Consider the following 24,269-nt stretch of genomic DNA (forward strand, 5'->3'; position numbering starts at 1 on the left):
ATAACAATTATTCGTCTACAACAAATTTTTGACAATTAATCTAAAACTAGTAAAACTATTAAACCCGTGCTATAATCCAAAAATAAAAATTCCATTTATGTTAGTCAGCGGAAGTAGAAGTTATAGCAGCATATTATGTATTGGCATGGCAGCAGCCGACGTTCACATCATTTTGTAACAACAATGTTACCACGTGGGTTCCTTGAACGACGTTGACGGCACTGTATTCGTGTGTAACAACATCAACAGCAACGAGACAGCAGAGCAGCAGAACACGCAAAACGATCCGCTTCGTCGATGTGTGTGTATTTAAGTGTGTTGGAGAGGCGTTTAACAAGTGTCTGTCTCTTTCTCGTTTGCCGCAGTTTCTTTTTTTAATCTTCTCTCTTTCAGTCTATCGCTTCGCGAGCTCGCGCGAGGATCGTCCTGGCGGATACTGGTGATGTTTGACAATTTCGTAACTTTTTCGTGACGGTGAGTTTTTTCTTTTGATCTTGATTAAAAAGTCATCTTAGAGTGTTACGAAAAACATGTGTTCGTTTTTGAGTGCTTTACCCGTTTCGTTTTGACTGTAAGTCAGCAGATGCTAATGATTTTTGGAATTGTTTGTGTAGAAAAGGAGAAGCAGTACATTGTATTTATTATATTTTTGGTAACTTAAAATGTATTCTTGGGGTCAAGTTCATTTTTTCATCATACATTCATTAGCTTATGAAATTCAGTTGTGATAAGGATAACTTAGAATAATGATTGAGGAAGTAATTTTGTATTTGAGATAACTAGATGTTTTCTGGAATTTTCTTTAGTTATACAACTTATTCTTAACTTGATGATTACAAGATTTTCAAACTCACTTTCAACTTATATTACTTATATTTACCAGAAATCTTTAGAGAAAATTTAATTCTAGTTTTATTACTTGTACATGCAGCAATATACATCATGGAAATGATGGATCCAGGTAATTGCAGGGCACTGGATCACTTTTACATTAGTTTATATGCATGAGATGCATGATATTATGCACAATTGATTACACTTTTACTTTTATCACAAAAAGATAAGCTAATTATCGATACAAGTTTTTGAAAATAATTTAGAATCTTATGGCTGCCTTCTATGAAAATAATATACCAATTAAGTCAAAGTAGTTTCATTCAAATTTGTCCTTGACATCTTTTACCAAAACTCACAATCATCAAGATTAAAGTGCTTTTCAAAATGAATGGCAAACACAATTCTCTATTAAGCTACATGAATGCAATAATAGGTATAAATATATTTTTAAATTCCTACAAGATTTGTACATTGATAAAATTAGTGCTTACCGAAGTTACATAAATATAATAAATGTGCAGAGTGCATGTCAGTTTATTTGATCTATAGTAATTGATCTAAAACCATTCTTATGATCAACAGAGAACGTTAAGAAAGAAGCAGTACTCAGAGTGTCCTACTGGTTGCGAGGGCTCTGGGAAATGCGACGTAGGACAAATCCAGTTCAGCAATGGGTTGATTCTTTACCATCGCCAGCCAAGTCATCAACTTCAAGCATTGGATCAATTGTCAGGCAACAAAGTGTGTCAGTTGATTCAGAATCAGCTTCTATTCCAGAATGCTCAGTTGAGCATATATACAGTGAGAAAGAGAACTACATTAAACATTCAAATATGACTGTTTCAACTCCTATATCAGTTCCTAATTCACCTGCAATAGTATGCCCTGGAATTACAAGGTATGACATTTTAATTACCCGAATTCGTTGACTAATAATTGTTACAAAATCAATTAAAAACAATTTCATATTCTTTATTGTTTGATAAATAAAGCCATTTCCATATCAGAGCATACAAGTCGTAAAATCGCACGTTAATATTTGCAAATTCTCTTGCTTCGCTGTATTGATAGTTACAGTGTAACAATCGCATCGCATTTCGGTATAGAGAAGAAAAACGCAAGCTAAACAAAGTCCAATGTGAATCGCCTAAATTTAACGTCAGTTCGCGTACACGTTCGTCAAACGAGGCGTTCGACTGATGTGTTCATATAGTTTGTTGCTGCGACCCATATAGAACAGCACACACGGTACGCCAAAGCTTTCCATGCGCATGAGAGTGAAGCTTCACTTTGTTTTTCTTCAAAGATAAAAGTAATAAACGAAGCAGCTTGTCAACGTTTACCGTGCTTTACGATCTCGCGCTTGCAAATGCTATTTAATCAGTACACAGTCACATATATCTCGCAGAACGAGGAAAGAAAGGAATTCATGTAAGGAAAAATTATGTTATATTGCGCTACCAATCTCAAAATCTGCGAAAACTAGATGTAGTATTGAAATTTATTACACGACAGTTGTTTGGTACGCCGACTATTGAGATGAGAAGGCGTTCAAAGTATTACCTGAAATATTTCCATCTGCGTACTATTAAAATTACTCAACAGAGTTGTTTATACTCTCACGGATTTATTTCTTTAAATAAATCATGATCAATGATATTTTTCGAATTTAAATTCTCAATAGGACAAATGCATTGAATTCATTTAATTCTTTAGGCTGGCGCGCGATCCAAGCTTTCAATCGGACAGCAGTCACTGCAGCAGCGTCGAAAGTCTCCTGGAGCTTCGCCGCGCCGATCCGGAAGCTGTATTATTGAACTTAGGATTCGGCGGTGGTGCAAGTAGTCCCCAAGATGTTGGACCGCTCGCTCGCATACCCAAACGTTTTATACAACCGTCGAGACTCAAAGGAATTGCCATCGATGATTTTGTGAAACACCAGCAGGAAGCTAATGAAAGCCTTGATTCCACGTCGCTGGGATATCGAGGACTCACAGGTATGGGCTGAGGGGAATAATAGATGGGTTGGCTTTGAAGAGGAATAAAGAGAAATAAAGCGTTTCAAAAGAGGATTATTTTAAATATTGAAAAAGTATCGCCTTTACGTTTAAAAAAGTGTAATGCGTTTTTAAAACAAATAGCTTATTCCTCTTCAATTGTATGATTCAAGTAATTATCAAGGGAAACAGGACGCATCTGCGTACACTGATGCTTTGCTATGCCAAAATGATGTCGAACAGCGAACAGGCGAAGACTGTGACTTCTCAGTTATATCAAAAATATTTAGATTGGCAAGTAAATTGAAAGTACTCTTATAAGAGTGTGTGCCGGCACATCTATGGAATTCACTAATCATATGTGTGATTAAACAATTATAGCTATCTCTTACTGATGCATTTTTATGGCTAAATGTTTTTACCGTACTCGATATGTGAAAAAGTGAGTTAAATAAACAAAATTATGTGTGGTTTTCATGCAATATATTTCAACATACATGGCTTTGTATTCTTCAAAAAAATCATGCGTTGAATAAAGCTATGAAGCAAATTCAACCCCTAACTTGGAAAAATATCATGAAAATGTCAAAACCAATGAAAAAAGAAACGTGACTAATTTATCATGAAACTCTTTTCTTGTAAACAGCAAATAACACAAGTTTTTGAAGCTTGATCTGTAAAGTACAAACAATATTCGCCGCTGAGTCATGCATGAAACTGTCGTTCTAAAAGAAATTTTCCGAAAAAAAATCCCGCAGCAAGCAATCATTCGAGAGAAAAAGGAACATGAACAATAATTTTTGTAGGAAGCGAAGTGAACGCGCCGATCGTGAGGCGAATCCCACGGAATCGTCGACACTCGGGACCCAGCTTCGTAAGTTCGTCGTCATATGTGTGTTGTATGATGTAGTTCGTATTCTTTTTTTCCGCAAAAAGAGTTACAGTTTTACGTTCACTCGCAACGGCACGCTCGCTCGAGATATCGAGTCTTATCTCTGACGCGTTTCTGCGCGCACCTGGAAAATCTTTTCTGCATGCCACCCACTATATCATGAAAGCGCAGTGATACACACTGTTCTCACAAACTGTTGTTTTTTTATTCTTTCCATGTAGACACTTGATTTTAGCAAGATCTGACACTCATGCGTTGCGTTGTCGTGGTGGTTGTTTTTGATTACGAAGGATAGATATTTATTTGGCGATTGTTATTGATGTAGATGATTATTTTATATTTTTGAAGGTAGATTTTAAATGAAATATATTATTTCCACAATTATTATATACCTAATCATATATATTAGGCTTTCTTTCAAAATTCAAAGTCTACCACATTGTATATGTTACAGTTGTAGGTAACTGTTTTATAAATTATTGATATATTAAACGTATTGGCACCTGTTTTATTATACTTTATATTTTTAACAACTGCAGTATTTCAAACAATTCAAAACAAAGGTTAACGTTGTAATGAAAAAAATTTGTAGATAAATGGCGTTTTGAAGTAACTGCAAACATGTTTGATTTTGTCTTAGTAAATTCGTCACTGTTCATTTACAATTCAACGTGCAAATAAAGACCTATTTTACCAACAGGTTCGCCGTATGTAGCGCCATCGGAGATCGTGCAGAAGATCATGCAGCGACTCCGCGAGCACGAAAGCCACGAATTGGACGTCTACGTCAACGGCAGTTCCGTGCCGGAGCCTGGAAAATTATCCGTACTTTCGCCTGATAATCGACTCTACCTTGAGAGGCCTAGATCTAAGAGTCCTGATATGCGCAATAAACGCATGATCATTGGTACGCTTTCGATTTTTTTTACTTGTCTAGAAGAGAACTTATGCTTATCATGCTGCCAGAAAATGGAAAATTGATAACTGATTTGACAGTAAAGGATGCAATTACAATTGTTCTTAAATAAGTGTCACTTGACAACTGTCAATATCATTGCAATGAACAGTTAATATTTAACATCAATAGAGCACGTTTGTTTTCAAAGTTTTATATTTGTTGTGTATATTGAATTCTCTCACAAAATATTTATTTCAGTGATTATTGACGCGCTAAATTTTTTTTTACACAGGCCAAAAGTCATTTGCCTTCGGTCACGACGGCGACCTAATAGAGATAAAGACGCAGAGTAAGCAGTCGTCACAAGAGAGCGACGAAGTATTCGAACTAGACAAAGAAACGCAAACTACATCAAACCTAGGACCACCAATAATAACCCACGAAAATGCTTCTAGCAGTAGTTGCAGTAGTAGTAGCATTACAACCGAAAGTGCATCCTCACCTATCCTTAATAAAGACTCGACCGAAACTGTAATTTCAGTTCGTCGAAATGAATCTCTTGACAGGAATCACAATCATAACGGTGAGCCTCGTCGTGCTAGTGAAGGATCTTCTCAAGAAAAATCTTCTTTGTCGTTGGAACAAGATGAGAGTCGTCGATACAGTGATAGCGTTGTCGACGATATCAAGAAGAAAGAGGCAACCAACTTGCGAAAGAAGAATCTTAAACGACAAACGAAACTTAACAACGATGAGGATAAACAAGATGTTTGTGCACATTGCGGAAAAACTTGCGATACTGAGGAAGACATGTCGTGTTGTTACAAGAGTGTCAAGCAAAATTGCTGGCGCGAGATGGAAAAAGTACTACAAAGGAATAAGAAACTAGAAGATGTCGTCAATCGTAGTCGTGTTGAAGTCGCTGAGTTACGGAATATCTTAAGTAGTGTATTATCCGTCAGGATGGAACCTGGATTTTAGATTTTATGTAGTATATAGCTTATAATGTTTTTTTAGTCGTACTGCAAGATTTCTGGCCATGAATTTCTTGGATTAAGCGAAAAATTTTAAAACTGCGAATCGAATTTAGAAACACCTGGCCTAATTAGTAATGTTTTTCACTATATAATAATCATATGTAGGAATGAGTCAACTTTGTATTTTTAAGCCCGTAATTTAGTATGCTCAAAATTGTTTGTTACAGTAATGCACAATTTTAATGAATAATTCTATCGTACAGATTTATTAATGTTCATTCGTTTTCTATCCGCGCATTACTTGAAAATCTTTTTTTTCTAACATATTTTGTAATTTTGCTTCGTCACATTCTGTAGAAAGAAAATAGTAGTGTTTAACGCGCAATTTTTAAACGATATGCAAAAACTTTTTTAATTGTGATCGAATCAGGGTAAAACCCAATTAGTTTAGAATATTTTAATATTCTAGATTCCAAACATGGCCTTGGTAGATTAATATTTAGATTAACTTTTATAACCTCGTATTTTACACGACAAAAATTTCGTATCGTATGACCTGTAATTTGATTATAGGAATCAATCGTTTTATAAATGTTGCCAACAATCCATCATTTCACATAACTTGTGAAACAGTACAAATTATACAACTCTTCTAAATACTATGCCTATATACACAAATTTAATTTAATACAGTTCCTTCATTGTCGTGAAAATTTTCAACTGTGTTGTATGAACATGTATATATTAGTCTATATATGTATTTAATCTTACATAAATAAATCATTTTATCTATGGTTTCACCTTTCAAAATAATTTTTTTTTTCATTTAATATAACTGTTTGGTTCGGCTAGGAATTAGATAAAAAGAAATAATTAATTTCACAAATTTTATAGTTAAATACATTATTATTCGTTTTGAAGGTAATTTGATATTCAAACAATTACTTTTTTTTTGAAAATCTCACATCAACTTGTTTCATTTTTGTGGAAAAGTGTTTTAAAAATAAAAAAAAAGGTAAAAAATAAGGTTAGTCGAATGGTTTTATCATCTACACAATGAAAAACACTTACATTTGTGTCTAGAGTTTAAGAAAATTTTACATTCAAATTCAATAGTACTGAGATCACCGTTTCTAGTACAGTTTTACATTATAATCTATGAAAAATAAGTCTCGAAAAATAGCATTTTACATTACATAAGGATAGAAATGAAATGATTGTTTACTTAATGCAAATAGTATCTTAAATAATTCAATCCACAAAAATTACATCTGTATCTAAAGCTGAACAATGTTAGTATAAAATGTATTAGAAACAGTTTCCCAAACTTTTGAAGTTCACTTAATAAAAATGTATATCTTAATTTTTACACTCGCACGTATCTTGGATGCGCTTCAAAGTTTGGTTTCATCAGCAGTTTTATCTTAGTGATATAAAAACAAAATAAGGAGCTATATTTACTCTGCCTTTTCATCCCTGAAAGTAATTTTGAAATTAGCATTGATCTAATTGGGACTATTACAGTAAAATAATGAAATTTGTAATTCACTTCACTTCCGCTTGCTTTTGAGACTCCTCCAAATGCAGCTCGACAACTGTTTCTTGTCTACTTTGTACTTTAAAAGTGACTTTTGCTGCAACATATTTGTCCTTGTTGTTTACTGACCATCCAGAGTACTGAAATCATTAATCAGATATTTATTTCAGTGTTTATTTATTCATCATTAAAATTTTATCAAATAATTTTATAACAGTACAGTAGATGTGCTCTTGTAAAGGGTCTTTCCTTCCTCTTTGTATGGCAGATATTTTTGTAACAGAGCTTTTCCATCTATCCTCCACAGCGTCGGGTCCTTGTCTCCAGTGATGTCAGCTTTTGCGACAACAAATGCTCCAGACTGAAATAGAAACATAATTCATGAATTAGAAAATTTTCATCAAATTAATAAAAAGTACTAAATGAAGCTTTGATTACAGTGAAATCTTTGGGAGGTACTCCAGATGTATCATTGAAGTTGTTATCATCAGAGTCTTCCTCCTCCTCTTCTTCCTCATCATCCTCTTTCCTTGATCTTCGCTTCCTTTTTGTCTTCCTTCCAGAGTCAGAGTCAGATTCATCATCTTCCTCTTCTTCTTCCTCCTCCTCTTCTTCGTCTTCCTCTTCTTCCTCTTCTTCTGAATGATGACGTTTTTTGCCAGCTGATGTTCTCTGTGGTCTTTTTTTTGTTGCACCACCCTGTGAAATAAATTTTGATACTTAAAAAAACAAGAAAATAATTTTCCGATACAGTAGGTACGAACATTGGTAAAAAATTTTTTGTTGATAACTTTTTAAGAACATGGCCCAACAAAAGGTACTCTAAAAAAATCAAACCGTCATGAAAATTGACTCGTAGAAAAACTAATTCACAAAAATTCTACTTTCGACATTGACATGCGGTGAACGACAACCTGAAAATGAAAATCAGATCTCTACGAATCGCAAATAGCGATGCAATGTATCTCTATCCCTACCATGTTCTCTCTTCTTCGGAAAGTCTAAAATATCAGGCCTCGAAAGTTAGTTCGAGATAAGGCGGTTCACAAGATCATATGCCCTGGCACAAAACAAAGACGCTTACTGCACAGAGAGAGAGAGAGAGAGAGAGCAGAGAGAGAGAGAGACAGAGAGACAGAGAGAGAGAGAGAGAGCGAGAACGCGATTACAACGGTCGTCACTGAAGAGCCGGCCGGTGGCCCAATGGCGCCCGTAAGAGACGCAGCGTCTCTGTAGCTGGGAAAAACCTAATTTCCGACATTTTCATCGTTACCATCACTTTCTCCGACAACAGCTAAAAAAACTGCTACCGTCTAGCTAAATGCCGAGCGAGAGAGGAAGTAGCCATTTTTGACGCGCGCGAGTGGAAGGCATGAAAAAAAGTAAGCACGTTTACGTACCTCCTGGTTCGGAGTCCAATCGTCGCCGCTGTTGGCTTCTTCAGGCTCGTCAGGCTCGTCGGCCGAAAACTCTTCCTCCTCGGACACGTCCTTCTTCTTCATCGTGCTCTTGCGCGGAATGTTTGCGGTTTGAGATTATTTCTTCTTGGACTTTGCCTCTCTTCTTGTCGGACGAGCCGATTATTTCTCTACACACTTAAGAGCTGCTCTCCGCACAATGCCGCCGCCGCGCTAGAGTAGACGCTCGCTCTCGCTCTCGCTCTCCCACTTTTGCCGGTATCGCATCGCATGCGCGATGCGACCTTTTTTTCGAGACTCGAGGGTCGATTTCTCTCTTGAAATTTGAATATTGGCGCGACACTAAAGGCACTGAGTGGTAATTATTGGTTTGATTATTCTTTTTTCTCAATAATGCGATAAACAATTGAACGATGTAAATGTTGAATTTAAATGAAATGTCGGGTGCTGAACGTTCTTTTGAAGTTAAATCAATTCCCTTAAATAATAATTTCAAAAATTAATGTTAAATAATAATTTTAAATAATAATGTTAATTAATAATTTCGAAAAGACGAACCCATGTGAATTTTAACCGAAATCGAAGCTAAAATTAAATCAATAGTGAAAAATGTATTTCAAAAAGTTAATCTTTCAGAAATTTTAACTGGATTTTGGCATTATTAAAGTCATTAACGAGCAAAGTTCCGTTGCATCGGCGAGCGTAAAATTTTTTTGCTAACATAATCGCCGACATGCCGGAGCGCGCAGTTCGACACAGCTCGGAAAATCGGAAAATTCTTTCGGACGGCCAGTCGCGTGCGCGAAATTCATCTTCGTTAGAAGGGAACTTGCTGTAAAATTATCGAGCAACGCGGCGTCTTCGCGCGAGAGCTTTGGAATTGGGCGCGAAAGGAGGAGAGAAAAGAAGCCCCGACGACCATCCTACTCGACTTCTTTTCAGCACCTTTTCTCCGCGGGTGAGAAATGGGAGCACGTGCTCGGGGCTCGCTAGGGCGCTTTGCAACTTTCAAAAGCCCCCGCACAGTCGATAAAGCGACGTCTCTGATTTTACTTCTTCTTCTTCTTCTTCTTTACAAGAGCCTCGCGCGAAGTCTCATCCCCGTCGGGTCGCGATTCCCGGCCGGCAAGTTGACGTCGAGCAATGAGCGTTGCGCCACGTGGCGCAACGAGAAGCACCCTAGTTTTATAGTTTTAACGGGATGCCGGGTAATTTCGAGAGGGTAGTTTCTCCGTTTTGGAGACGTTCGCGCGCGGCGAGGCAAAAGAAAAAAGAAAAGTAAGGATAGAGCTCTTTCGATCCCGACCAGCCGATAAAAGAAATGAGAGCCCCTTATCCCATCGCAAACTGGTGCCGAAGCTGCTTAGTTGCTCGAAGACAAAGCTCTCAAACTTTATCCGAACCGTCAATCGACGTGTCCGATCAATTAAGAAGAGAAAGAAGCGCAGGAGAGAAAGACAGAGTGGGAGAGCGCGGCCTGGCGGGGGGAAACGCAGCGCTGACTCGTCGACGGGGGCGCGCGCAGCCTGGCTGGCGGTGACGTCAGCCGTGACGTCACGCGCGCACAGGGGAGAAATACAGTGCGAGGAGAGCCGGCGGCTGCATCGATCTCGATGCGACGACGACGACCACCACGACCACGGCGAGATTCACTCGTCTCTCGCTCGCCGCATTGCGCAGCCCAAGGCCGACGATTTTTCGACGGGGGCGGAGCTGCTCTCGGTGCTTTGTGCACGCTCCGTACTGTCGTTTCACGCGCGGACGCAAGTGGACGACCTGATGCTGCGAAGGCGCTTTGACGAGGGGGATTCACTTGTCGGCGTGGAATACGGCTGTCGCTGGTTCTCGCGGTTTTACAGAACAACGGATGAGTGACTTGGAATGACGCGCTAATGAAAAGCGACGGATGTCAAATTTCTTGCCGCTCTCTGGTTCGCGATTTTTATTTTCTCCGTTTGTTGGAAATGAGAAGATCTTCAAAATTTCTCTCTCGGAACTAACGCGGGAATCCCTGCCAAAGGGATTTTCAGTGAAAAAGAAGGACAAAGACATTTTATTTCAGCCTTCGCGCGACGGTGAATATTTTTTCAGCTCTCAAAATAGAAACTACGCCAAAAAAAAAGGAAGAAAAAAGCACGGCTCTCCCCGTTCCGGCACGTACATCACGATTTTTAAGCTGTCGACGTTCTGCGCGTATTATTAAAAAATACCAACAACAGCAACGAATCGTACGCGAGCGTGAAATAGCGCAAACGACGCTCGCGGAGAAGCGAACGCGGAGCATTGCACCAAAGCGCAGTTTCGGCGAAGAGCGAGAGAGCTGCGCATCGATTCTTTAGCGTGACGTCACTTGGTGGACCAGCGGCGCGCCGCTGAAAATCCTGCAGGCAGAGAAGCGGGTCAGACGTCATGAAAAATGGCCGCCGCGCGACGACCGCGATTGCAATCGGACCGCCGGGTTCGCGAGATCGTGTCGAGATGATGATGTTGCGGATGCGGCTTTTCTCTATGACAACTGCGCTGCTGCTGCTGCTGTTGCTGTCGTCTTCAGATAGTGGAAAGCGTCAGGCCTAGTTTCTCGACGAGGTCGCCCGCCGCACTTCGACCGTTACTTGATATTTCTTCTTCTTCGTTTTTTTAAATATCTACTTAGTTCTTCGTTGCTCGTATCGGACGATGAAAATATCATTAATTTCCATTCTGTCGATGAACTTGTGGAGAGGTATATCGATCGCTTTCTGCAGTTACAGCTCGAGCATTCGTGCATTCGTATTACGATAATTACATTAGCAATTTAAACCCTACTTCAAGTTTGTTTTTAACGATTCAAATGTCCTTTGAAAATATATAATTGAAATTTGCAAAAGCGCATTTTCACGCTGTCGTTTTTGTTTACTTTACAAGCTACCTTTAAAGAAAAAGAAAAAGAAGAGGGTCTCGAGACCTGTTTGGTCGAGAGGTCCTCCCGCGCGTTTGGATTGCCCGCTTGAAGGTGCAAATGTATACAGAGCGTGAAAAAGCTCGAGAAGATTTCGCGATCGAACTTGAAAGGTCTCATGTAATTGATCCGCAATAAATACGATGCCACGCATTACCGGCAACAGTCCAGCGAAATTAACAGTCTGAACTTGAACTTGCCTCGTCTCCGAACGATTTGCGAGCTTTGCACGGTGAATAATCAAAGCTAGAAAAGATCGACCCGCGATCTCATTATACCCACTCGCGTCCCTCGTTACTATTCGCTGATCGCCGTGGAAAACTCGATTGATCGTCGTCGCTTCGTTCCTCGATGGCGAACGAATAAAAGAACGAAAAGGAAAACATACACCCCGCAAACTGAATCTTATACGCGATATCCGCTGTCGGGCGCGGTAAACATTCGTAATCTCGAACTATATACCGAAGGGGGAGAAGAGCCTCTCGCGGGTCTCCTTAGACGCGCCGTCGGCTGTAATCTTCGGGGAACTCTCCGGAGGTGCATCACACACACGCACACATACAGCGGGCGCTTCTCGCGCGTCAAAAAGTAATTTACGAGCGGCCGACGCCGGGAGGAGGAGCTCGCGTGCGGAACTGCCATTCGAGCGAGTGCATTGAACGAGAGCGCACGGCGGCGGCTGCTCGCCCCGTTCGATGTGCGCTCGATTTTCTAACTGGCATTGACACTTTCATCAGCCCGAGCCCCGGATCCATTGCCTTCGCTGCTCGGGCTACTTACGGATGTCTTTCCCGATCGGCGTCGGCGACTCTGGCGATCTGCGGCGAGAATTTCGCCCGGGAGCGATCACCAAAATCGCCGATCGCCAACGGAGAAAGAAAAACCGTTCTCACTCACATTTGTCGCGCGAGCGTGCCAAAGAATTTGTCTAGTTTCGTTACGCGCCCGCCTACGCCGCCTGTCACTGCGTGCATAAATTAAGAAAAGGAAATGCCTCGGAGAGGGCAGGTAGACGCGTAAAGTACAGGCATACAGCAGCGCGAGAGTAAAAGGCCAATATATTTCAAGCTTGGAAAGCCGACGCCGCGAACATTGGCTCCCTTTACTCTTTTGCCTATTTCATGAGCTCGGGAAAAGTTGCCTTCGACGATGCCTCTTTCATGCCTGTCAAGATTTACGCTGTACTTTGCCTCTGGGATATTTGCCTCGTTACCCTGTTCTTTAAAGGGCGATCGGCGTTTTGCGCCGGGCAGGCCTCTCGCGGAAATTTGTTACACGCGATGCGCTTATATAGACGCTTCGGCCGCCGGATCACGTGAAATTCTCGGCTGGCTTGCGCTTGTAAACGATTTCTCTTCGACCGAGTCGAGCGGCCGAGAGATAACGATCGAATCCCAATGCACGCGTCGTAGATCGTAAAGCTATCCGACGGCTGACTTTGGGAACGATACCCCAGGACGTCGTATCGAAAGCTCGCGCGAAACGCAACGTGTACTACGATCGATCGCCTCTTCCAAGCCTCGGCGTCCCTTTCGATCTGCAGCACAAAGAACTTCTCACGAAAAATCCGCCCCTCTGATCAGCCCTCCCCCCTACATCCCACCCTCCTTTCGCTCAATCGCTCACCTCTTCGAAGAGAGGAATTTCATTTTTTTTCCTCCCCCGTTGCGCCTGGCCTCCCTCGCGATAGTAAGGCCGCCCCTACTCTGCCGCCGGAGTCGTGCTTGGCGTTCTGGCTTATCGATTGGGCGCCGCCGCCACCGCCGCGTGCGCCCCCCCCCCCCTCCCACAGGGAGAGCTTTCGTTCTCCCTCGCACCGGTCTTCACTCGCTCTCCGCTCCCACCCGTGGGCATCAGTGGCTGCCCGGCCACCACGCCGGCACGACTGCCCGCGCTCTCGCTCTTCTCCCGCACTCTGCCTTTTTTTCTTTTCTTTCGTCCTTCCCATTGTTGTGTGCTGCCACTGCTACGTCTGCAATCTGCGGCCGCTCCGCTACACCGTGAGTTCTCTTAATGTCTATTGCCGTTGGTCCGCGACCGGGGAATGGTTGACAAGTTGAGGCGTCGCTGCGCTGACTATTGCTAGTCGTAGTTCTGTTCGTGGCTTTGTTCTTCGCGTTATCTTCGCTTTTTTTTCGCGGAGTCCAGTTCGTCGCGACTCGGCCATCGTAGCTCGACCACGGTACAAAGGCTACGTTCGAATAACACTCGCGACAAGTCACCTTCGTTCTCGAGTTCATCAATGAAAACATTGCAAAAACGCGGCGATGGCGAGTGCAAATTATTGACGCAATCATGCCCCTGCTACGATTTCGAGTCTTCGGCTAAAGGCATCGGATCTCGTGTCGCGGAAGTGATTTCCTCTGCGGACACTGTCGAGTCGAAAATCTTCGTTGAATCGAACGCGCTACGAAGAACGAACGCGAACCGCGCGGGTATCCGGAAAAGGAGGGGATACATCGCGTGATAACGAGCTTCCGCGAGTAGACAAAGAAAACACGCTGCGTCACAGTCGCAGCTAATTTACCGTGAAAGACTGGACAAACGCACGCACCGAATTGCGAACAAGGAAGAGGCTATTGTGGTGAGCAGAGAAAGGCCGATTCGAGGGCCACGGTGACGAAAAAAGTGCGAATAATCGAAGTGGAAAGGGATGAAAAAAAAAAAAAATACGCGTCATCCATCATCGTTCTCGCACGTGGTGTGCATCTTGGAAAAAGAAAACAACATCCCGCGTCGGTCTAATCTATGCGAGTGGCTCGACCTCGCGACAAAGCTCGCATCATCTCGAGCAGTCGATAATGAAAATGCACTCTCACTCTCTTTGTACGCGGAAGCGTTGCAATTATCCTCGGCGCTTTGTTGTCGACGTCGTCATCGTCTTTTCGACGCCGCGCGTTCACAGGTGCACGCTTGCGGAAACAGAAGAAAATCCCGTAAGCGCCCTCGGACGAGGGATTTTAATTAAATTTTTTCGGGTGGAAAGGATAAAATTAATGCGTCGGCGAGATGCGCCCCGCTCTTGTCAAACGACGTCAAAGGCCACTTGGTTATTTCCACGCCACTGGGGCAGATTTTGACAATTACGCACGTACATAGACAGGATGAAGGTTCATAATTGCCGCGATATTTTCTTTTTTGCGAGAAATAACTCGGCACTCTCGTGAGTTTATGCGTTGCCATTGCATTCGCGACGATTGGTTTCGTGAGATAAGCTGCTCCGCCTCGCAGCTAATCGTATTCATTCTCAAGAACCGCAAATGTTTTCCATCCCGCAAAGTTAGACTTTCTGTTCAAACATTCAAATGGCATTTCATTTCAGCCCCTCGGTGTGTGAATTGGCCCTGTTCGAAAGTGCCTTCCGCGATAAAAAGAAAGCAGCAAATCTTCGCACGAAACGTCACCGCGAACGAACTTCTGGCAACATACATAACCGTTGCCTGAGAAAAAAAAATCACGTGATTCTATTTTAAGCTTCAGAGGCACATCCAGCACACGCCAATAAACAATAGCACTCGATATGCCGCGATATACTCGAGCAGATTGAATACCGCGTAGCATGGCACCTGACGTCAGTAGAAAAGGAGAGCCTAAGTAATTGTCCTGTCGCACGCGGCTGATTTTTTTTTTTTTTTTTTTCATTTTTTTTAAGTGAAAGTTTTCTTAGCGCACACGCGAAATTTGCACGTCCTTCGTCGACGTGTCAAGGCGGCAAGACGGGATATCCACCGGTGTGTGGGATCGGAAACTATATTAAGCCAATTGATTGACTGAATCGATGGGGATATATGTGAAGGATAAGAGATCTTATAGTTGCTATAGTGCGAATAGACTTGTGAAACTAGACGCACGCTCGCGGCTGCATTTTTCTTTCGCCGCGGCGTATATACGTAATGGGGATGATACTTCGCGATTTGTCATTTTCGTTTGCTACGATTGTTCGTTCGTGATCTTGAATCATCGTCGAATAACGCCGAGAATCGAAATTCTTTCCAAAAGTATTTCACCATCGGCGCCAATCACGTCCGCTCTATGGCAAACCTGTCAATCCTCGAAGAGAAGAAGTTGAAAGCCATTTATAAACTCCTGAAAATTACGCTTCGCCGCTAATCGTTCCTCAATCATCTACTCGAGCACAAGCCCATCTCCTCGCAAGCGAAAGAAAACCTTCCCTTCGGCCGCGAAAATTCACGGACACGTTGAGAGTAAGGGCGCGGACAAGCGAAGGCTAAAAGTCGCACGCGTCTATTTTTACCGCGTTTTAAATCTCGCCGATTAGGAGTAATAGGTCTGGTATACAGCCTATCGAGGCCATCGCGCGCGAGCGAAAAACAACATGTTCTGTTACGTTATCGTCGTCGCACCAATGAAGGGAGGACGCGTGAAAAATTTACGAGTACACAAGTCGAACGGCCAGCGGCGATCGCTGGGATTATTCGCGCTCGACACGACGCGGAATTTCGTATGCTGCTGCGAGTGCTCGACGAGCGCCCGATTGATAATCAGCCTTGCTCCGCGCTGCCTGGTATCGTCGCTCGCATGAATTTTCGCGCTAAATACCGTTCCCCGCACAAAGCATCACCACTGCGCGCGATCAATTTCTGACCTCGATCAAATGCTCTCCCGAAGTCACATGGCGAACCGTGGAAGAATTTCGAATACGCAGTCCCGCGGAACTTTTCTTCAGTTGTCCATTTTGTTTTTCCATTGTCGTGATTGCTCACAGATCCAACGCCGTTGAAACTCGTTTGGTTTATCGCTGCTCGCGTGCCAATAAATTTTCATCATACGCCGCGCGGTCGAATCTCTAAATTCGCGTAAAATCGTAAAGTGTAGCAATCGTTAAATTATCGTTTCTTATGAAAGCTTCGGCCCGTTGCACGAGATACCATCTTTGATGAGCTTTATAATGTTACAGTTGAAAAGGTGAAAATATTTGTATTAACGTACTTTCGTCAACTAATATTAGCAGATGGTTTGGCTAAATCGGTTCACGTTTCCAAGAGAAACCATTAAAATGCAAACGTGCGATCGATACAAAAATGAAATTAACTTTGGTTTCTTTTATATCAACAATGGTTCGTATACTCATTACAATAACGGTACTCTTGTTACCTAGGTAAAATTTGTAATGATAAAAACTACTGGGTCACGCGAACGCAAAGTAGCAAGTGAACTCTGAAAGTTCAACATTGGCTATCGTTGACTCACGGAGCGTGGTGCAGGTGACTCCCCGAAACAATGGAGCCGCACGAACGCATATTCGGATCAGCTTACAATAGCCAGTTGGATAATTTCTCGCAGTCAACGCGGAAATTCGAAGCTCGCCGTCGAACCTGACCTGCCCGGCTGAGATCCGACGTCAGTCGCGGGATTCGCGAAATCGCAAGCTCTCGCTCCCCATGAACACAAGAGGCGCTGCGCTCCGCCTCTCGTGCACGCGATATCGCCAAGCGCGCTCGAGCACCGGCCACCCTCCCTCCTCGCTCGCGCGGCCACGCGACTATACAGCCACATGTGTATTTCTAGAGCGCGAAGCCGGCCGGTTAAGAATAGGCCAGACGGGGCTAAATATAGATTTTGCGGTGCAACGAACTTCAATTGGTCGCCGCTCGTCCGCGCGCGGCTGTTTGATTGTCAAAGCGGCCGCTCTTTCGACCGTCGTGACGGTTTTCCCTCTCTTTCCTCGGGCGAAGAGCTTTGGCCGGCGGGCCGACCGATCGCTCGTTAGCTTGGCTTCGGTCGCTCGTCCAATTAATCACCGAGCAGCAGAAAGCACGACACTTCCCAGTCGTTCCCCTCGAAACTCGAAAGAAAGGGTTTATGGAATTTCTCGAGCGCTCCGCGCGAGCAAGAGACGGAGACTCGGGCTCCGTCAGCTTTAATTTTGTTTCAGCGTTATTTGCATGAGAATCGGGCGCAATCTCGGGGACGCAGAGACGACTTGCGCAACGCCTCAGTGTTGCTAGCGACGTCCATCCTTATATATATATATATATATATATATATATACTAATGAGAAGAAGAACAGAGAGAAAGCGACTCGTAAGCTTGTTACGTAAAGCTACAATCGAAGTGTAGCATAACTGGTCCGTTTCTTTCGAGCGGATTTGTTTGCATCGAACGAGAATTGGATTTGGCTACTTTGCTCGATTTTTCGAAAACATTGACGTCAGTGGGTTAATTCATTGGCCACTGAAAATATTCGTACTGCAGATGAGCATCTTTGAATTAACGAGCTGGCAGCAGAACGTTCGAGAAGGCGGGCGAGCTTGGACTTGCGATGAAGTCACTGCTCGAAAACTGCGCGCGATCCGCGAAACTCGACGGAGGAGAGAGTTGCGAATGAGTCAGCGCACGAAGAGCCCACAGGCGAAGCCGCGTGATCGATCGTCGATACGCGCGGCAGTGGAACGAGTCGGCGAGCGGTCGGACGCAAAACTGTAGTCGCATCTCCATTCGGCTTCCCGCTCCCCGCCTCGAGATAAGATATCGTGGACGTGTGTGTACGTACGCGCGCTTGTTCGTGGTATACCTACTCGCGCTTGATTTATTTAGCTTCTCGACTCTTTTTGCAGCTCTCGATGCCAGAGTTACATCGATCGGAGTGCGGTGTTTTGGCTTTCGACTTGAGACTGCAGTCGCGACACCCCGTCTCTCTTTTCTCTTTTCCAAGCGGATTTTATTGGGATACCTAATTCGATGGATAATAGTCGTGTTGCCAGTCGAAAGTTTGCTCCCGCGACTAATAAAATACCGAGTGTCGACTGACTATTTGTCTTTTTCTAGTTATCGCTCTTCTTGCATGCGCGAAAAACCTCGACATTGCTGATAATAGCCATTGTTGAAAAATTATGCGTTTCTTCGCGAAAACTTGAACGAAAAAGAAGTTGGATTTTCGCCAGCCTAATGAACTGGCACAATTAAAGTGTCTTTTAACCCGAACAAACTTGGCCACGCTTCGAAAACTAGAACTCTCACACATCAACGTTGTTAAAAAAGAATGCATCGTCGCATAATTAAAAATATATTTTTCGATTCGATAGGTTCAGTTGAGAAAAGACAAAAATGCCAGCCGCAGCGGCAGCAGCGGCATCAGCGGCAGCTGCGCCGCCTGAGCCAGCGATAGCCGACGCACCGATAATAAGAGACGAGGATGACGGCCTTGACGAACCACCTGAACCTAATCGTCGCGGCTCATCGAGAAACGGCCTCATGAAGCCTTTCGTCGTACTCGCGCTACCAGGCATGTACCTATTCTACAAGTACAGCCAATATAGACGCGAGCAACGTGAAGCGTCGAGGAGACGCGTTACCGAAAGAGAGCTGCAGCATCTTCATCACAAAATCGTGAGTAACATTATTTCCTTGAACTGTATGTCAAGTTTTGCTTATAAAGCTATATAATCAGCCGTATGCGTGCGGAAACTTATTGATGACGTAGAATGATTTTTTTCGCGTAAGAAATAGCCAGTTGCGAAAAGAAAAATCTCAATATTTTGGGCTTATTGAAACGAAATATTCAAACAGTTCTCAATCTTTCGAGAAGGACGTTAGTGATTGTAATAAATGTGATGTATTGGTTTTTCTTCTGTGTACTTCTTTTATAAAATTCATTCTTGTGCTAAAACTTTTCAAGGGTGAAAATATTATTTTTTGAACGCTCTGTACGGAAAGCACGTATTTTTCGCATATTCGGCCAAAAACGTGCGTTCGAAAACAAACTTTTCATACGTCGTATCGAAAAATACTATATGACACATGTTCGAAAAAGAGATTCTCGCTTCGCTCGGACGTAAAAGTCACACGAGACGAGAATCTACTTTCCGGCACTTGTATCATAATGTACTATTTCATGTAATAACAAGTTGCGAGTGAATTGTCTGTCATTAGTTGCTAGTGATTGCTACTAGGTGGATTGCCTTCGGAAATATACCCTTTAAGGTTTGCTACTTTCAGCCTCATATAATGTGTTCTATTATCATGCAATATTATTTTCATGATCAATTGACTAGCGTGACCATTAATGATTTTTTATGATTTTCACAGTTATTAAAATAGCACATTTTGTTAATAATTATAACAATAATAAATATTATAATGTCAATAAAATACTTGAAAAATGTAATTTGAAGTAACAATTGAAAGTCGTTGAAATGATCAATTTAAAATATCGAAATTCTTCATTCGTCTTCTTGAAACTGACGAGTGTGATAAATTTACTGAGGAAAACGGTGAAACTTCTCGTCTTAATTTCAACATTTCGTTGCTATTATCCTCAAATCCAGTATCAAAAGACAGACAAATCTAAGACATTACAGATATATCCCATCCAACAAAAGAGAACTAGAGACGAGAAAGAATCTCTGACGACCTTGAGGAAAAAAGAAGGACAGGTGAGAAATGCTTCTCTCAGTTAGTGCTCGCGTGCGGGTCGGACGATAAAGCGAGGGAGAAAACAAACGAGGTAGAAGCTTTTTCCTTCCCTGCCGAATTTCCCTCGCAAGCGATGTAGCGTCCCCCGACTCAATTATTACGAAACTATCTTACGTAAGAGATGCACGCGGAGCCACACGTCGGAGCTCGAGGATGTTTGGCGAGGTGCCCTGGAGGCTGGCCAATGTCACCTTCCAAACGCAGCGCAGCGCGCCTATTATGCAAACTACCGCATCTCACGCGTGCGCGGATTGATTTTTTGCGAGGCGAGATTCGCCTTGCTTTGAGCTTTAATGTCAAAGCTGCCGGTAAACGCGCATCAACGTCTCGGTACGTCAAGCCCAACGGAGTGGAGAATTGAGTTTCGAACGAGCGATTAATGCAGCCGGATGATGGTTCACCCTTTCCGGAAGCGAAACGCGAGAAGCGTTATTGGTTGCTCCCTTCGATTCTGTCTAACGAGATGAGACTGAAAGCGACGTATCCATTATCCAAGCGTCAAATTCGAAACTGCACGCGCGGCTGACATCCAGTCAAACGCGTTATTTGAGCGCTTATGTAAACTCGCGCTAACAAAGGAACGTCAAAATGTAGATCGAGCGGAGTTCAAACGAAAGAACGGGCGGCGTGAGTCGATTATATCGGGATGCGCCAGCTGCTTTTAAGCGCGATAATTTACCATTACGAATAACAATGTGTTTTGGATAGCGACACTCTTTCGTGTGTATCGATTCGCTCCAAACCGAAGCCAAAAAGAAATGGCAAACTCACTGTCAGACCTTGAACGTATATAGGTACAGGGTGACCTTGGGGGCTTTAGATGGTGAAGTCGATCCATCTGTCTCGACGAACGCGTTAATAAACATAGTGTGTTATCTTTTTGCGCGGTGTCGCGACAAATTGGCCCCGGTGCGCGAAAACCGAAATTGCCGCGCGATAACGAAATTAAGCTCGCAGACCGCGTCTTTGCTTCTCGTCGTCGAGTATCCCGCCGAGCAAAGATAAACATCGAAGTCTCGTTAAAAGTGAAGGACCCTCTCGCGGTTTCGGGTGCCGCGAAACAAAAATAATCGTGTTTTTCAAGCGGCTCTCTTCTGATTCTTTGCGCGGATAGCCGCGATCGAAGACTGATATACCTCGATCGTGATGATTACTTAATGGCTGCGAGCTTTAGATAAGATTTGCTTTAGAAAATTATGAAGTTTTTGTATCGTTGCTGAATTGCGATACTAAAAAAGTAATTTTTTTATTATATATTATACTATTGTTATCGTTGGGCGAAAATGCATTACGCAAGTATGAGTATAACGTTCATATTTGGAGCTCACTTCAGTTTTTCGTCACTAGATGAATATCGGTGAAAGTTGCTCTTTACTTGACAAACTGTGCCTCCGGTATTTTACCACTATATCAATTTTGACAAAGTGAATATGCAACATATATTTGAGAGTCTGATTTACTTTCCTACATGTTTACATATCATACTACGTGCAGCACCATTACGAACACGTGGAAAAGAAAAATTATCTGATTTACACGGTACAAAAGAAGAAAATAAATATTACTCTACTAAACTTGATATTCTACGAGCGCGATCCCCAAAAAGCTATAACCATATTTCGATAGCAATCGCAGGTCGAGACGTAACCAAAAGAAATTGCTTTTACCATTCAAGCTGTCCGATTGATCGACTAGACAACGAGAGTGCGCGACACCTGTTTTTTCCTCTGGCTTGAATTATTGAGCATGTTATCGAAGATTCTAGTGGCTTTTTCGTGTGATAGACATACCACTTCGTAACAGTTGTCTAGCGTGAGTAAAGCATTTCTCTTGCAAAAAAAAAATAAATAAAAAAACACGAACTTCATCCCTTATCCTTTGCTGTTTAAAAGCTGCCCATTAATTACCCATGCCCACGGCTATCCAATTGACAAAGATTTTTTGATTAGCATGTTATTATTTTTAGATTTACCGGATATGGACGTACGACTGTTAATACTTTATCGGATTAGATTATCATTTGACGAGACATGGTAATTTGCGTATTGACGGAAGCCTAATCGTGTCGAAATAAAGTTGTGATTATCTTTCAATTTCATTAGCGCCGTGCTCGACTTTCATTAGACACCAAAAATACGCACAAGCAAGATGCGCAGAAAGCAAATCAACGGCTCCGATTGGCATTTCAGCGCCGATAGTTGACGCGCCGCGCGGCAGAGACAGGACGAAAAATCCAATTAGCCTATTTTTTCCTTGTGCCCCGCCCTGGCTTTCGGCGAAATCCGCTTGGCAAATTTAATAAGCTGCCTCAGGGGTTCACCCTCCTCGTCGAATGGCTCGGTCGTGTCACGCCCATGCCTTTCGATATCCATCCATCCTCGTGCTTCCTCTTCTTTCATTTTTATTCGTGCGGTGGTGGTACATTCTTCGTATTCTTTTTATTCCACTCGGTTTGTTTTGCTGAATCTGAAATGAACCCGTAGTATGTATGATTGCTTGAGTATTACAATCTTTTTTTTCTTCTATATATTTCTTGGAAGGTTTCGCGGGAACTCCTATTTTTTATTGATTCATGTGTCTCATGATTCATTAAATATTTTCAATAGTAACTCTTTCGAAGGAAAATTGTATTCAAATGTTTTTATGATATTAAAATACTTTGATGAACTTCTAATGTTTATTTGTCGATTTGCTTTTAGTTACTATTAAAATCTCTAGGTAGATTGTAGTCAGCATTCATTATAGCATGACGGCATTGTTCTTACATGAAATTATCTATAGTCGCATTGTGATACTGTTATACTGTTGAATAACATGATTTGAACTAATTACTTCAAGTAAAATGGATTAAGTATTGTATAAATGGAAATTTACTGAAATCAATTCGAAATTCTTTTATTGACATTTCGGGTCCGTTTTGGAAATCTCTCTTTACAAGTAAGTGCTTAACCCATTTTGTTTACTCAATATAAGCAAAATACATTGTAACTGCTAACTTCTTTTTCAATGTTAACAAATGAAAAATCTGACGATAAAAAATTTTGTTTTTTCTGTAAAAAAGAACGTCAGTAATATCTATTTTTGATGGAATAAATAAAAAATATTCCAAAATTAAAATAAAAAATAACAGAAATTGTACTCGACGATCAAATCCAAAAAAACAATCCCAGAAGCTATGCTTGCACGGCGCATAGAGTCTCGCGGTTGTTAGTCTTAAAAGCAGCGCGGCGTGGCCCTCGAGATTCTGTTTGTTTGCGAACGAGGACGAGATGAATACGAGGTCCGTTGAGGCTGCCACCGATCGGTGTAAACTACTACGCAGCTGCGGGGAGGTGAAACACGAGCACCCGGACGCTTCGGTCCGCGGTAGAGCCAATTGAGCCAGGGATCGCAATCTGCTTCTTCTCGCTCGCCGACGCGAAGATGTCGCGGCGAGAACCTTGAGAGCTCGCCAACTGGCTTTCCGTTCGATCTATTCGGAGCCGTGAGAAACGTCGCTCGCCGCGCAAGCTGATAAATATTCCAGGCTTCGGAAATGGAGAGCTCGCATAATTCATGACGCGATAAAAGTGTAGCGAGCGATTTGCGCGACAAAACGCCCCCGGAGCCGCATTCTTTATCGGCTCGGCAAGCCATTTTTCCGCGCGCGCCGCCTCGGAATGCATGAAAAATGCCTGGGCAGCGCGTACACGACCGCAGCGGGCAAATTTACGCCGACGCGAAAAATTTCTCCGGCGAAGGAGAAGCGTCAATTCGGTATGGCGTACGAAGACGCGTGCACGTTTGTGCGATTGATCGACATTGATGCGACTTGAAACGCGATACGATGCCGTAGTATAGTATTTTGTATCGCTGTTGCCGCGTATATATTTCAAGGCTGGAAATATCGCGTTGAAATATAGACGCGTAATTAAATTCACTAGAACGCCTCTCCGACAGAGAGGCGGTAAGAGCACTCATCCATTTCCACCAATTACACTCTTAACTGACGATCCTAACACACATACAGTGAAAAGGGTCGGCGTTCGGTCGGCCGTATACAAGACCGCCTCAAGTTGACAAACAGAAAAGAAGAACGATCTATTAATGCGGTACCTTCGTTTCCTGTTTTTTCATCTAGATAAACCCGATAATTACACACGCTGAGCGCGTGTCAAAGTGGTAAACACTGACGTCAGACACTCCACGGTAGGTAATAAACGTACGTGCGCACTGACGCTCGATAGTCGTGCGTGCGAACCACGACGTTTATTTTCGCGCCATTCTTCGAATTGTCGCGTTGTTGATTCTTCAATCTAGTGAGAAATAAGCAGCAAAAGGAACAAATGAAAACGGCACT

At 42.7% G+C, this 24,269-nt stretch overlaps 3 protein-coding genes across 9 annotated transcripts in view; 2 read left to right on the plus strand and 1 right to left on the minus strand.

Moving 5' to 3' along the window:
* Nucleotides 1-282: 282 nt before the first annotated feature.
* On the plus strand, nt 283-6,403 carry LOC131667043 (uncharacterized). Of its 6 annotated transcripts, XM_058940218.1 has the most exons (9): nt 350-474; nt 932-961; nt 1,420-1,578; nt 1,696-1,735; nt 2,554-2,834; nt 3,008-3,132; nt 3,645-3,708; nt 4,427-4,633; nt 4,917-6,403. In XM_058940218.1, the coding sequence occupies exons 2-9, from the start codon at nt 943-945 to the stop codon at nt 5,603-5,605; spliced, it is 1,584 nt and encodes a 527-aa protein (XP_058796201.1). In that variant the 5' UTR covers nt 350-474; nt 932-942; the 3' UTR covers nt 5,606-6,403. The 6 variants fall into 6 exon arrangements, with proteins under 6 accessions (XP_058796199.1, XP_058796198.1, XP_058796201.1 ...); XM_058940216.1 differs by lacking the exon at nt 932-961 and adding an exon at nt 283-301 and having other exon boundaries at nt 394-474; nt 1,420-1,735; XM_058940214.1 differs by having other exon boundaries at nt 363-474; nt 1,420-1,735.
* Nucleotides 6,404-6,545: 142 nt separating this feature from the next.
* On the minus strand, nt 6,546-8,758 carry LOC131667045 (nucleolin-like). 2 transcript variants are annotated; one of them, XM_058940222.1, is made up of 5 exons: nt 8,539-8,758; nt 7,577-7,837; nt 7,359-7,499; nt 7,156-7,278; nt 6,546-7,077 (listed from the first exon to the last, which is right to left on the minus strand). In XM_058940222.1, exons 1-5 carry the CDS (start codon nt 8,638-8,640, stop codon nt 7,072-7,074), a joined length of 633 nt encoding a protein of 210 aa, XP_058796205.1. In that variant the 5' UTR covers nt 8,641-8,758; the 3' UTR covers nt 6,546-7,071. The 2 variants fall into 2 exon arrangements, with proteins under 2 accessions (XP_058796205.1, XP_058796204.1); XM_058940221.1 differs by having other exon boundaries at nt 6,555-7,077; nt 7,151-7,278.
* Nucleotides 8,759-13,358: 4,600 nt separating this feature from the next.
* The window catches only part of LOC131667066 (zinc finger CCCH domain-containing protein 18), a 38,332-nt gene continuing 27,421 nt past the window's right edge, over nt 13,359-24,269 (plus strand). Inside the window, exons 1-2 of the mRNA XM_058940253.1 lie at nt 13,359-13,494; nt 18,541-18,844. Coding sequence (XP_058796236.1) covers nt 18,563-18,844 — 282 coding nt within the window. The 5' untranslated portion in view covers nt 13,359-13,494; nt 18,541-18,562. The remainder of the gene's footprint in view (nt 13,495-18,540; nt 18,845-24,269) is intronic.

This window comes from Phymastichus coffea, unplaced genomic scaffold (genome assembly GCF_024137745.1).
Source record: "Phymastichus coffea isolate CEN01 unplaced genomic scaffold, Cenicafe_Pcof_1.1 PCOF00062, whole genome shotgun sequence".
Taxonomy (NCBI): Eukaryota; Metazoa; Arthropoda; class Insecta; order Hymenoptera; family Eulophidae; genus Phymastichus; species Phymastichus coffea.